This window comes from Somniosus microcephalus, chromosome 9 (assembly GCF_052327205.1).
Source record: "Somniosus microcephalus isolate GS21.2 chromosome 9, FLI_Smic_1.0, whole genome shotgun sequence".
In the NCBI taxonomy this organism is placed as follows: Eukaryota; Metazoa; Chordata; class Chondrichthyes; order Squaliformes; family Somniosidae; genus Somniosus; species Somniosus microcephalus.
Window position 1 is genome coordinate 50474845 of NC_140995.1, and position 15122 is coordinate 50489966.

A 15122-nucleotide genomic window follows, 5' to 3' on the forward strand; every position below is an offset into this window, starting at 1 on the left:
AGTGCTCCCCTATTCCTGAGTTCTGACCGCCGGACTTATTCGGTAGCGATGCAGACAGAAAACAACATGACTCATGGTTTGGGTGCAAAACAGACCAGTATTTATTGAAAACAAAAGAAAGAAACAACTTAGAAAAATCGATATAGCTCTTATGCCTGGTACAACACTTTTGCTTCAATGCAGTACACTTAGTGCCCACTAGAGGGCTCCCTGCCCAGTGCAACACTACCTTATTTTAAATACAGTACTTTAATATAGACTTTAAAAAATAGCTACACAGCGTTCACCACAGCACTACAGCTTGATGCAACACCCCTTTTAATACAGTTTTACATACAGTACATTAAAACGGCTACTCCTTTTTAATACAGTTTTAAATACTGAATTCAATGTTCACTATAGCACTTCTCTGCTAGGTGCAACACTGTCTTGCTTAAATAGGGGAGGAGAAACGGACACAATGAAGGAAATCGACTAAAATCACAATTCTAACGAAATTCCCACTTTACTCCCACCCCTATACCTATCCTAAGTTGCCTTGTGGAAGGCCAGAAAAATATATGCTCACCACTGGAAATGCCTCCTCCATGTCCTGTAAACTTAGATCTTCACTGCCCCGAAGTGAAAAACACCCCAGTGTTTTAAAAGTAAACTGCTGGTGTTTCGCTTCTACAGGCAGACTCCCACGCTGTAGAGGAACACGGAGGCGAGGCCAGAGAGAGAGAGATGCTTCTGGGAAGCTATCTTTTATACCCCCATTTGGGGCCCGCCCAGATCCGGATGTTTCTGGGTTAAAACAGAAGGGATCCAACTGCCCCATTGTCCAGTAATGGGTTTGAATGTGTTCTCCCATTCATTTAAATGTTTTCTCCTCAGTTTGGATGTGTCCACTTGATATGCAAACAAATGCTAATAGCATTCAATTTCTTTGTAAACAAAGCATTGTCCTGTGGTCATCTGGAATCGCAACTGATTGACAGTCTGGAGTGCTTAGCAAACAAAGTTCCTTTGTTCATGCTGGCAGTTTCAAGCACTTGATCTTAGAGTCAACATTGTATAACGTTCTGTAAACAGGCATCGATTGTCCTGCTGCAGGGCGGGGGGAAACTCCCCTTTGATTGACAGATTTGACTGCCATTGAACCTTTCTTCACAGACACAGAAAGCTGTTTTCCAAGTCCTTTGTCTTCGGCCATGCGGTCTGACGGCCATTTTTGATTCCTGAAATTTTTAAAGGTGTATCACCCAGGGATTCTTTAATCAAAGAAATTAATCTTCGGAGCTGTAAATTATTGCGAATTCTTACACATCTGAAGACACTGATAGACCACTTCACAGAACACCAAGAACATAGGGCATCGGGCTAGAGTTCAAACCTGCAGTCTAGGAAACTGCGCACAAATTGCGCGCATTGGGGGGTGATCTCACCGAGCCCACATTGTAAGCGGGTTTGGGAAATCTGAGCTGCAGTGTTGTAGCCCTGTATCTTACCCATGCTCCTTTCGACGGGATTCGCCACTGGGACTGTGGAATTGGTGAATTTACCCTTGTATGTATAAAAGACTTGCTGAGATGCAAATTGCTCATTGATTTGGTAGGAGTTGACTTGGATACAGCAAGCTAAAGTAAAAGGGATGATTGATACCGAGTGTTAGGCTTGCACTAACCTGTGGAACTATCTTACAGAGGAAGTAGTCACTTGGATGCAAGAGTTTAAATACTGAGTCGGCTGTCAGAGCCAAGGGTGTTGGAAGATGCTATCGGTTGTGGGAAAGTCTCTGGCTTGCCTGTTGCCACTCCATTCCCCAGGTTCTTTTTGGCACCCTCAACAATTGCCGATAATGGCACAGCAATGGTAATGGAGTGAGCTGAGAACAGTGAGGGCTTTAAAAATGGGAATTTGGTGAGAGTGGGAATTGGGCACGGGGGGGGCGGCAGAAGGGTGCTAAGTAAATTATCTGAGGATCTAAAGCATTTTAAACTAACCTGCCCATTGGGAAACTGGTGACATCAGGTGCAACACTGGTTTTACACCCCGCCCGATATTGGGCAGGGTGTAAAACTGACGTTGCACCCGAGCCCACGGGTTTCCCGCCTGGGGAGTTAGGTTACAATAACCTGCTAAATATTCAATTATTTACTCTTCCATAACTATATGGTAGATTAAGCAGCAACTAAACTTAAAAAATAGAAATGAATCAATAAGAGCCAAGGACAAAATCCTAACTAGCAGCTTTAAGTAAGTAATAAAATTAAATATGTAAAAACTGGCATCAATAAGAGAAAGAAATAGGCTAATTAAACTAAACTGAGCAATAAAAAGTACCCATAAGAAATCAAATTAAATCTAACTGATAATCAAAATTTCGTATTAAAGGTGCATCGGTTTCGCTGGAAATAGATAAATAAATAACTGCTGTACAATCAATAGAAAAGAAAGAATGAAAGAACAGATAATGGCAGCACAGACATTGTGTCAGGTGTAAGGAATGACCCAGACTCTGCCTCGCCTCGCCACCAGAGGGCTCCATGAACTCTCTTAATTGTGTCCTTCTTTATTCATTATTGTATTCACCTGTGCATTGTTAGATGCCTACTATTTAAGTGGTGTTCACTTTATGTTCTTTGCTCAGTCTTGAGTTGCACTGCCTGGAGATACCTTGTGCTGGTCTGCTTGCCTGTATTCTGTACTATTGTTATTTTGTTTATGTCAAGTAAAGTCTACCTTTATTTTGCAACCTTACCTCTGCCTCAGTTTGCCTTACTGCAGTTGGGTCCACCGAGTTCCGATCCTTACAGTCAGGACTGCAGAATGTGGGAACTTGTGGGCAGCGAGCAATGTTCACTATAAGGTGTGCGGCCGCGCACCTCTCTGCTGATCCCACACAGCCGGGGACCTTCTTTTTCAGTGTAAAGTTTCACACATGTGTGACGCTGTGAATGGGCCGTGCAGTCCCTTAAAGGGCTACATTGGCAATGAGACTGTCCCAGATGACCACACCTGTGGGATATGTCTATCCCTTGATTCACTTCAGCTTAGAATCATTGCCCTTGAAGAGACACTCCGAGCAGGAGGAATATCTGGATAGTTTACTCCAGAATACAGTTCCACCACATAGAGTAATGCAGGTATAAGAGAAAGAATGTGTGACTGACAGTCAGCAGGGTAACGGGAATCTATTGGAAGCAGAGAAGGAGATACTGCAGAATTTGGTCCAGATGTATTTGCTACCTGTGGGGAATGATCTACTCGCTAAGATAAGGAAGAAAGCTGTGGGGTTGACAGCCAGAATGCTAACCAAGGGGAAACATTTGAAAAGATACTGAAATATAAAGTAAGTCCCGACATCCAACTATGAAATATCTCTGTCCACCTTAGTTAGCACACAGGCTAGCATTTCAGCTCATTATACTCGTTAACAAACTGGTGTGGCCCTGAGTTAGTTTAAAACAGTTGATGATGCTGAATTGATCAAGCTAAACTAGCTGGAGAGTATGTGGACTGGTGAGGACATGTCCTAAGTTTGGTGAGATATCAACTCATCTGATAAACCCCACCCAGCAACTTCAGAATGTGTTTGCCTCGACCAAGTCCAGATCACCAGTGTTATGTTGGTAGAGTGCCTGTTGGCACCACTGTGTCAGCCAATGAGTTGGAGGTGGAACTTATGGCAGGACTCAGGTAAACAGTCTATTTTACAGCAAACAAAATCTATTTACTCAGCAAACAGCAAACAGAATCTATTTAAAAAGAGTCTCAATGAACTACAGCAAACAGAACTCATGACCAAAACTACAGCAATGTTTCCTGATAAGGACAGTGTTATTTCTCCAGCATAATGCAATGAGTGGAGGATAGTTACATACAAATTATGTGTGTAAAATTGACCTCAGTCACTTACACTAGGTGTGATTGACGAGGGAATCTTTTTTAATTCATTCATTCACGGGATGTGGGCGCTGCTGGCAAGGCCACCATTTATTGCCCATCCCTAATTGCTGTTGAGAAGGCGGTGGAGAGTTGCCTTCCTGAACTACTGCAGTCCGTGTGGTGAATGTACTCCCACTGTGCTGTTAGGGAGGGAGTTCCAGGATTTTGACCCTGCGACGATGAAGGAACAGCGATATATTTCCAAGTCAGGATGCTGTGAATTACCCAATGGTCAGAATTACCCAATCATCTCCATTCTGCCTGGAAATAGTGGTGTCACTATATGTAGCCACGAGGAGGAGACAAAATGGATGAAGACTGCAGAAAAATAATTCATTAAATCAGCCTTTAATAGGTGAGTTGGTGCAGGTTAGCACTGAATAGGTTGTTGTATAATAATTTGCTCAGGCCATATGGTTGGTATTGACTGCGCTAACCAAAATAAAGTATGAACCGTTTCCTCCCAGATCATCTTACGTCCCTCCTCATTGTGACTTGCTCGGCTCGAAAAATCAAGTCTACAATTTTTGTAAAATCAGGTCTGTCCTGTTGAATGCAGTCAACGCATCAATTGTGAATAGAATACATCAATTTGTATATAAGTTTGGAATGAGTGTAAGTGATGTTTTGTTTTTTCTGTTTGCTCAGGTCTATCCTGGTTCGGTGGAGTTAATGCAGGTTATTGAAGATTTCATACACGTTGTCGGCATGGGGATGATGGACTTTCACAACTCCTACTTAATGACTGGAAACTTAGGTGGGTGAGATTTAGAAAACCTTTTGTCTGGAGTTTGCTGATGGTTAGCCCCTCTGCTCTGGCAAGTGTTTCCACGGCTGGAGCTCAGCTTTACAGCAACTATGTATTATTTACCAAACAGCCACCTCAATGAAGTGTTTATTTGGACTTGGGCAAATGCTGTTCACTCTTCAGGCTCCCTTTGAAGGTTTTAAACAAACTTGATTAATGCCAGTGTGTAGTGAGGGCTACCTTTGCTAGCCTGGTCTCTCTCTCTTTCTCAAATGTCTCTCTCTGGTGTTTCATTTTTCAGTCTTGCTTTGTTCCTGCTATACCTTTATATTTATGATGAAGTACAAGGATATAAGTGCTGGGAAATAATATAATTTCCTAATTTTGGATCAAGAAGAGATTGGCCCGGATTTTCCGGGGCCTATGATCGCATACGGGGTGCGTACGCGGCTGTAAGTGCCCCGCAAGCTCTGGGTTTACACATGGGCTGCGCATGCGTGAAAACCTGGAACTTGCAATCTGTCAAGAATCTGATCCTCTGCGTCTCCAGGATATGGACATCCGCTGGCGCAGGGTTGGGCTATTTGCCCAACTCTTGCCCAGCGAATGCCCATGAAACTCTTACGCCTGGTAAACGCAGGCATAAGGCTTGCTTTTACCACCGTAAGGGTGAAAATAAATATTAAAATTAATTTTTTAATCATTTTAACATTCAAAAACCTTTAAAATTAGTTTGTTATTTTTGACCCCTTAAAAAATGTTTACATTTATTTTTCAAAAAATTACATTTTTGTTTTAAATGTTTAATGAAATTTTATTTTAATTAATTTTAAACATGTAATTTTTTAAAATTTCAGTGTTGTGTACATGTATTTTTTGGGCGATTCCTATTATGCTGATGGGGATTCCATACGTAAATGGAATTCCCATAAGCCTAATGGGAATCCCCTTCCTGATTGGTTGGGCCGGCCCACATGATCCCAGGAGCGCTTGCAAACTGCTTGCGCCCCTGAGATACCTGGGCCTTTACACAGGCCTACATGACGAGTCCCAGGAGTGCGAGTCTCCGTGGATCCAGGACCATCAGGTAGGTGCGTAGATTAATTACCGTTCAGAGGCATCCGCCCGCGGGAAGCCTCCGACCGCAAACTCAGGCCCATTATGTCATGTGAAGAGACGAGAGAAGTTGAGATTGTTGTCTTTGGAGCAGAGAAGGTTAAGAGGACATTTAATAGAGGTGTTCAAAATTATGAGAGTTTGTGATAGAGTAAATAAGGAGAAACTATTTCCAATGGCAGAAGGGTCAGTAACCAGAGGACACAGATTTAAGGTAAATTTGCAAAAGGACCAGAGTGGAGATGAGGAGAATTTTTTTACGCAGCTATTTGGCATAATCTGGAATGCACTGCCTGAAAGGGAAGCAAATTCAATAATACCTTTCAAAAGGGAATTAGATATATACTTGCAGGGCTGTGGGGAAAATGCAGGGGAGTGGGACTAATTGGATTGCTTGTTCAAAGAGCCGGCATAGGCACGATGGGCCAAATGGTCTCCTTCTGTACTGTATGATTCTACAATGTTATGATTCTAAGATCTACTAAGTCAGGTATATGGTAGCATACAGGGTAGAACACTTTTGCACAACTACATCCTTTGATTCTCATGGGCACTCCCCACTGCGGCTAAGGTACTGGAGGAATAAGTTTTTAACACACCAAATGGCCTCTTCTCAACGCTGCGATTGTTTCCAATGGGAATCTTTCTATTTCCCGCACTAACTAAACTGCTGGGGGGAAAAATTGGGTTGATTTGTGCCTCTCGTTAGTGCCCCCGGGCGCGGTGCCGATAACGCCTCCCGCGAAATTCAGCGGGAGGTTAGCGGTGGCAGTAACCTATAGTGCCCCACGGCACTGCGCCTGCGGCGATGATTTCATCGCCATGCGCAGCGCCCCGGCCGCAAACATCGCTTGTGCCCCCTGACCTATCACCGGACAAAATGTCTGACAGAGTCAGGGGGGTGTATTTGCAGCGGCGGCAGCACTAGTAAAAGGGGCAGATGTCGGCAGACATTATTTTTTGGCCGACTGCCAGCACCTGCCCCCTTCCCCTTTTTTCATCAGGGTGCTGGCCGCGATCGCTCAGCCTGGCACCACTCTTGAGTGCCAGGCTGCTTTCCCGGCACCCTACTCCCCAGTGGTCTAGCAGGGCACCAGTGCACGCAGCGCTAGGCCCTTCTCCTTTAATCAGGGGAGGGAGGCCTGCAATGACGCGGCACTACGTGCCCACGCGCGTGGTGCTGTTGCACATAGCGCCGCGATATTCAGTTGTAGCACCCCAGGAAAGAAGTGGAGAGCTTCCAGTAGCGCCCCATCTCCTGCTACAACTGAATTTCAGGCGGAGGGGTGCTAATTTTTTCAGGGCGCTAAAATTAGAGCCCCGGCGACGTTAGTGACCCAAATGATGTGACACCCAATTTTTCCCCCCTGGTCTCTATAAGTGAGCTGGGGTATTTCTGCACTGTAAATGGGACAACTTCATTTCCCATGGGAGGAAAATTTTTTTAGTCCCATAGGTTTGAGCTGATTCTAAGCTTATTCCCAGAGGTGAAAAGCCATGACAGTAACTTTTCCAACTTCCTGCTCCTGGTGCAGAACTTCATGCGCCAGGGATGCCTGTCAGGTGCAGAGATCAGCAGCTCCCACAGGATTTCCCATCAATTAAATTGGATGGGGGGCAGGGTGGGAAATCCTACAGGGTCCACTGGCCTTCATGTCCAATTTCCTGATCCGCACACTGAGGACGTGATGCTTTGTACCAGGAGCGTGGGTTCCTAGGCTCTTGAAATTCCACAGGGTGGTTCTCCTGGCCTCTTGCCATAATTCCAGTGGGAGATTGGTGGAACCACCCCATATAAAATGGTGGAGGCCCCACACCATGACTAGAGACTGGGGAATCCTCGCAGAATTTCAGGGGTCATAACATTCATCCAAATATGTTAATCAACTCCTTCCCCATGGTTTCCCTGCTGCCTGTGATAGTAACTCTATCTTTACAATCCTGGCTTTCACCTTGTTATTCCAGCCGCTTCACTGGTATCTCCAAGTACTGTTCTTTTCTATCTCCCAGCTCTATCCTGGACATTTTCCCTGCACTATCATGGTGACTTGCCCCTATTCTAACTCTCACCATGGCCCATATCCTAACTCGCACCATGACCCACTCACGGATCACACTTGTGCTCGTTGACCTACATTGGCTCCCAGTCTGGCAACGCCGCGATTTAAAAATTCACATCCTTGTTTTCAAATCCCTCCATGGCCTTGCCCCTCCCTTTATCTGTAATCTCCTACAGCCTCTGAGATCTTTGCACTCCTCCAACTCTGGCCTCTTGCGCATCCCCGAATTTTATCGCTCCACCATTGCTGGCTGTGCCTTCAGCTGCCTCGGCCCTAAGCTCTGGCATTCCCTCCCTAAACCACTCCACCTCTCTCTCCTCCTTTAAGCTGCTCCTTAAACTTACCTCTTTGACCATGCTTTCATTCATCTGTCATAATACCTCCTTAAATAAAAATAGAAAATGCTGGAAATGCTCAGCAGGCCAGGCAACATCTGTGGAGAGAGAAACAGAGTTAGCGTTTCAGGTCGTGACCTTTCATCAGAACTCCTTATGTGGCTCGGTGTCAAATTTTGTCTAAACGCTCCTGTGAAGGACATTGGGATGTTTTATTATGTTAAAGGTGCTATATAAATGCAAGCTGTTGTTGTTGACATTTAAATTTTTGGGTCGACTCAGGTGAAGTGACCCTGCTGCTCGCAACGCTACTAAAGTATTATTTTCACGTAGATGTAAAAAGACGCTGTGGTCACCCCGCAGCCACAGAGAGTTCAGGGGGATCGTAAGTGGGTGGCAATCTGGCAGGGTAGGAAGAAGAGGCAGGCATTGCAGGGTTCCTCTGGAAATGTGGCACTCACAAACAGGACGACCCACCTCGAAGGAGTGCAGTCTGGAGCAAATCCATGATGCTGTGAGGCAAATGACTGCAAAGGAGGGCACAGCAAAGTGTAGAAATGGAGTTGCGATAGGAGACTCGATAGTCAGGGGGATAAACAGGCCTTTCTGCAACCACCGACGTACCAGGTTAAAGGATAGCACAGAACCGGTGCAGAATATTTTGCGGCGGGAAGGGGAACAACCAGAAATTGAGGTCCATGTTGGAATCGATGACATAAGAAAGAAAAGGGTTCTACAGATACAGTTTCAGAGCTGGGTGTGCTGTTCCTCACCACATGTGTCATCATCTTCATTATCAACCTGATTGACAGGGTTGGTTTCCAGTCGGGTGGGGAGGACTCCGGAGCAGGACTCTGGAGCAGGTAGGGCCGATCCCAGGGAGGGTGGGGGGTTGGTCCAATCCCATGGGGAAGTCCAATCTCTGAACCTGGGAGTCTTTGTATGGGAGGGTGATCTGATGTGGTGGGGTGGCGGGGGGAGAGCTTGGGTGTCCGGGGAAGAAGCACTCCTGTTCATCCTGGCCCACAAGCAGTGCTGTAAAGGCACTTACCTCCGGCCCAATGCTGTCTTTGCCTCCCTTCAGCTGCCGGGTTTCCCGAGGCCTGGAAAACCCGGCCGGCCAGGGTTAAACCTGCAAAGCAAGTTAAATCAGAGGCTGCCTGCCTCATTAAAATATTTAAATTGCCATCCCTTCTCCTGGCTGCCCACCTCCATTAAACCCGGAAGTGGGCGGGTTGGAGGCGGGTTTCAGATTTTTTAAATATTAACATCTGGCCCGACCGCAACCCACCCATTTTTTGGTGTTAAAATTCACCCCTATGGGTTCAATTTTCAGGAACGCATATCAGGAATTGGTCACATACTCTACCCCCACGATTTTCTTTCTATTCAAAATGACCCTCATGTGATTCTGGTGGTGCTGGGGAGGTGGGAAAGAGGTTACATCTTGGGAATGGTGTCTGTGGGAGGCAGCAGGCCAGGTATCAATAGTAGAGATGTGAAAGTGGATTAATATTCTGGAGTTTTGTCTACAAATCTTTGGGGATCAGGGAGTGTTTATGCAGAGCTTTCCCTCAGCTGATTAAACAGATGGGATAGAATCCTTGATAGGGTGGATCGCAAGTGGCCTGTGAACAAAGTAAGCTCAATGACCGAGTGGCATTTTCCCATTTCATGCCTCCTTATGTTAGGTGAGTTTCTGTTTCATCAGCATCTTCTCCCATTATCATTACCAGTGTAATAGGATGCAAAGATCTGCTCCTTATTGAAGCTATAAATTCAAATAATTGCCCAGAAATTTGGGTCTCCACGGGTGAGTATGCACGGGGTACTCACCCGTAGGCCGAATGGAAGTGCCGGTTTTCTGCATGCGCGGGAAACTGGCACTTCCGATCCTCTGAACGAAGGGGTTCAGAGTTTGAACGCGTGCGCAGGAGAGGCTGCGCGTGCGCTTTGAACTTAGGTTTTTTTTGCAGGTTTTCCCGGGATCGTAAGCCTGCAGTATTTAGAAATGTTCCAGAAATTCGGGTCTCCACGGGTGAGTACGCACGGGGTACTCACCCGTAGGCTGAATGGAAGTGCCGGTTTTCTGCATGCACTGCGCATGCACAGGAAACCAGCACTTCCAATCCTCTGAACGAAGGGGTTCAGAGGTCAAACGCGCATGCAGGAGGGGCTGCGCGTGCGCTTTGAACTTAGGTTTTTTTTGCAGATTTTCCCGGGATCGTAAGCCTGCAGGATTTAGAAATGTAAAAAGCAGGCATAAGGCTGCTTTTTACAAGGTAAGTGGTCAATTAATTAAAATTGAAACATTTTTTCCACAGGTTTATTATTTTTAAATACTTTAAAGCAAGGTAAGTTTATTTTTAGCCCCGTTAGAATGTAAAATTATTTTTTTCAAAAATTTAAATTATTGTTTAAAATAGTTATTTAATGTAATTTATAGTTTATTTAAAAAGTGTGATTTAAAAAAAAAATTATTTGAAGGTTTACTGCTATTTTGGGGCCCGTAGTATTTATAAGTCTTGCCAGGTTTTCCTGTCAATCTTATGAATGGGCTTTTCCCTCCTCCGATTGGCTGCTCATGGCTCAGGTGATCCCAGGGGACGCATCGCACTAACTGTGCCCCTGGGATACGCAAGCACAGCGCGCCGGCAGCTGGACCAGGCCTCGGATCGGAATTCCACGGGGCCCTACAGCTCAACTGCCGGCGCGCAAGGTAAGTGCAGGTCGGGGGCTTACACCCGCGGGAATTTCTGGGCCCATGTAACTAATTGCTTCCTGGATGACTTCATTTTCTGATGTGAGCATGACTCAGCGCATTCAAAAGCAAAATGTAGGTGGCTTGGCAGTAAATATACACTGTTATCATCACAAATCTCTTTAAAATCCTTTCATGCGCTACAGTCCAAAAGAAAGGCCAATATTCTTTATGCGAGCCTGCTTTCATTTATTGGAGTGGTGTACTGTTGCCATACAGCTAATTCCCAAACAACCAAACCCACCCGACAAGATTCAGTATAGACTATCTGCCTAAGATGAGGTTTCATAGAGAAAGATGCATCACATTTCATAACAACTAACATTTATTTAGCACCTTTAACCTATTAAAATGTCCCAAGGTGCTTCACAGAAATGTTATCAAACAGAATTTGACACCGAGCCACATAAGGAGATATTAGAACAGGTGGTCAAAGGGGTAGGTTTTAAGGAGCGTCTTAAAGGAGGAGAGTGAGGTAGAAAGGTGGAGAGGTTGAGGGAGGGAACTCCAGAGCTAAGGGCCTAGACAGCTGAAGGCACAACCACCAATGGTGGAGCGATTAAAATCGGGGATGCGCAAAAAGTTTGAATTGGAGGAGCGCAGAGTGCTCCCACCCATTGCCATTTTAACTCCCGAGGTTTAGGAGGCATTGGATGCGCTCACCACAGGTAGACAAGGGCCTCATAAATACGCTGAAGTTGGGTCCGCTGATGCAGTTAGGACCCCTGCGCCATTTTAACTCGCGAGACGCGCTAAGTGCCAGAGCTGCCAATGAATGCTGGCAGAAAACAAGGGCGGCGACCAGATGAGGCCCAAAAAAATTAGTAACATATATTTTATTTTTGGTTTCCTTGTGGGCCGAGAGGAGCAGGAGCACTCCTATGAGAGCCACAATGAAGCCTTGGGCCTCACCTGTCCCGGGCCTTCCTCCGTCCCCTCCATCCCTCTCCTCCCCCGACTGGGATCGCCTCTGGTTCATCGCCTACTTTATGCCGGGGACCGTTCCCTCGGGTTTCTGGTAGCGGCATCCGGCCGCGCAAAATCCCACTCCCACCTGCCGGCCAGGTAACGATTCCTGCCGGGCTCGGGCGGGGGTCCGGCTCAGAACATTGACATGAGGTCTGGGAGGTAAACTGGCCCGGGTCTCATGCCGGTACCATCAGGAGCGCTTCCCACTGGCCCCGACCTCAAGAAGTATCTTGATTAATGAAAGAAAGAATTTGCATTGATATAGCACCTTTCATAACCTCAGGATGTCCCAAAATTCTTTACAGCCAATGAAGTATTTTGGAAGTGTAGTCACTGTTGTAATGTAGGAAATGCAGCAGCCAATTTGCACACACCAAGCTCCCACAAACAGCAATGTGATAATGACCAGATCATCTGTATTAATAATTTTGGTTGAGGGATAAATAATGATCAATGACACCGGGGAGAACTCCCCTGCTCATCTTCAAAATAGTGCCATGGGATCTTTAACGTTTACCTGAGAGAGCAGACAGGGCCTCGGTTTAACGTTTCATCCGAAAGACGGCACCTCCGACAGTCAGTGCTCCCTCAGTACTGCACTGGAGTGTCAGCCTAGATTTTGTGCTCAAGTCTCTGGATTGGGCCTTGAACACACGAGTGCTACCAACTGAGCTATGGCTGTCCTCTATTAGCTGAGTTCCCATTATTTGTTACCACAGTTTGGCTGTGGTCCCTTCGAATGCAAACCACATGCAAGGCCAGATGAGGGCAGCTGCAAATAATGCTGTCACAGGAGGTCCTAGTCTTGAGGAGGCCCTGATGCTGATCTACATAAGAGTTATGCAACTCCGACTTACCTTTTCAATCTTTATAGGCTGCTTAATATCTATTGATCAGGTGTTCAGGGGCCAGAGAGTGGAAAGGTGTCTCATACAGCAGATTGTTTAGTAATTCAGGGGTCTGGTGAGTGGAGGATGTCTTATATAGCACATTGATCAGCTGCTTAGAGGCCCAGGGAGTGGTGGGCTACCTTAAGCTAAGTAGATCTTAGGGGAAATTCAGTGCTTCTAGCGCTATTGAAGTGAGGCCGATTCTCCAACCCATGCTCTTTTTGAACACCTCTGCAAGAAGTGCTGAATTTACTCTTACCTTATATTTAATTTTGTGCCCTGGAAAAAAGTCAATACATGGATTAGGGAGATTCACCAGATTGCACCACCTTGCAAGTAAATCGCTAAATTTTCTAAATGAATGCACATCTGGATCCACCGAGAATAAGAGCCCACTCATCTAGTGCTTGACCTTCAGTGTCTCAGAGATAGGAGTGGACAGCAGCTGTGGCAGTGTGGGATTTTAAATCTCATTCCGTCAGCCCTGACTATATGGAACTAAGATGAGGGAATGTGGAAAATGTCCAATTAGAGCCTTGCTCCTTTGTAGTGGTGGCAGTACTGAGGGAGTGCTGCACTGTCGGAGGTGCCATCTTTCGGATGAAACGTTAAGCCGAGGCCCCGTCTGCCCTCACAGGTGGATGTAAAAGATCCCATGGCACTATTTGAAGAAGAACATTGGAGTTCTCCCTGGTGTCCTGGCCAATATTTATCCATCAACCCACACCACTAAAAAAAAACAGTTTATCTGGTTATTGTCACATTGCTGTTTGTGGGAGCTTGCTGTGTGCAAATTGGCTGCTGCGTTTCCTACATTACAACAGTGACTATACTTCAAAAAAGTAGGTCATTGTCTGTAAAATGCTTTGGGACATCCTGAGGTCATGAAAGGCGCTATATAAATGCAAGTTATTTCTTTCCTTCTCTCTGTCGAAGGTATATTCATCCTCCATCTTTACATTATTCCCTCTTGAAACAATAATTAAGCCTTCTGGTTTTCAGAACTGTATAAGATTGTGTGTCAATTTATTTCATGTACTTTTTTGTTATTTGCACTGGGAGCTCAGGAAAAAAATGCAATTAATTTCACTCTTTCCATGCTGGAAGTAGGAGGTCTTGGCAATGCTGATGATTAATATGTCTCTTTCTGAAGAGAGGAGCCAAGCTTGAATCAATCATTTGGATTTAGTTAATGTCAGGATGTTTCAACCCACAGGAGTCAGTCTAAATTGGAAGAACACCATATGCTGATGGAGTGGAGTGGCTCAAAATAGGCAGTGCCTCAAACTTGTCCAGATACCAAATCTTGAATAGAACAAGGGCATTATTTAAAACTGGGAGCACTGGACGACAGAAACTGTAAAAAACAGGCTCTGTATTAGCAGCACCTCTGGGCCTGTGTGACATGTTCATATTATTGATGTTGGTGTTCAGTCTACTCACCACAGCACTGGCTCATTGTCATGGGTCTAATTACCCCACTCCCACTGACCCACCCTTGTCTACACCATTCCTAAACTGACTTTATTTTGACTGCTATGCTGAATTGTCTATTTAAGTCTGCTGAGCACTGCGACATTTGGAGCTCTTTTGATTAGAAGCCAGGTAGAAAGAAAACAGTTTGCACTGCTGGCTGCCAGCTGGAGAGATTCACATTAAATACAGGTTCACACCAGGAGCAAATCGGATACCGAACAAGGAGCAAGAAAAGGAAGTCTGTGGAACCAACTTGAAAACAACAACATCTTGTATATTTATATACAGTAGTGCCTTTAACATAGTAAAATGTCCCATGGCGTTTCACAGGAGCGTTAGCAAAGAAAGTTTGACGCCGAGCCACATAAGGAGATACTGTATTAGGACATGTGACCAAAAGCTTGGTCAAAGAGGTTGGTTTTAAACATAGAAACATAGAAGATACGAGCAGGGGTAGGCCATTCGGTCCTTCGAGCCCGCTCCACCATTCAATGAGATCATGGCTGATCATCCAAATTCAGTACCCTGTCCCTGCCTTCTCCCCATATCCCTTGATCCCTTTAGCCTTAAGAAATATATCCAACTCTTTCTTGAATATATTTAATGAACTGGCCTCCACCGCCCTCTGTGGCAGAGAATTCCACAGGTTCACCACTCTCTGAGTGAAGAAATTCCTCCTCATTTCAGTCCTAAATGGCTTACCCCTTATCCTTAGACTATGACCCCTGGTTCTGGACTCCCCGGCCATCAGAAACATCCTTCCTGCATCTAGACTGTCCAGGCCTGACAGAATTTTATAGGTTTCGATGAGATCCCCTCTCAATCTTCTAAACTCCA

At 45.4% G+C, this 15122-nt stretch overlaps 1 protein-coding gene across 3 annotated transcripts in view; it reads left to right on the forward strand.

Annotated features, from left to right (window-relative positions):
• adgrb3 (adhesion G protein-coupled receptor B3) overlaps nt 1–15122 on the forward strand; it is a 1304794-nt gene that overhangs the window by 603403 nt on the left and 686269 nt on the right. For all 3 annotated transcript variants that reach the window (XM_085996562.1, XM_085996563.1, XM_085996564.1), the window contains one exon: nt 4579–4687. In XM_085996562.1, the coding sequence (XP_085852688.1) occupies nt 4579–4687 (109 nt within the window). The remainder of the gene's footprint in view (nt 1–4578; nt 4688–15122) is intronic.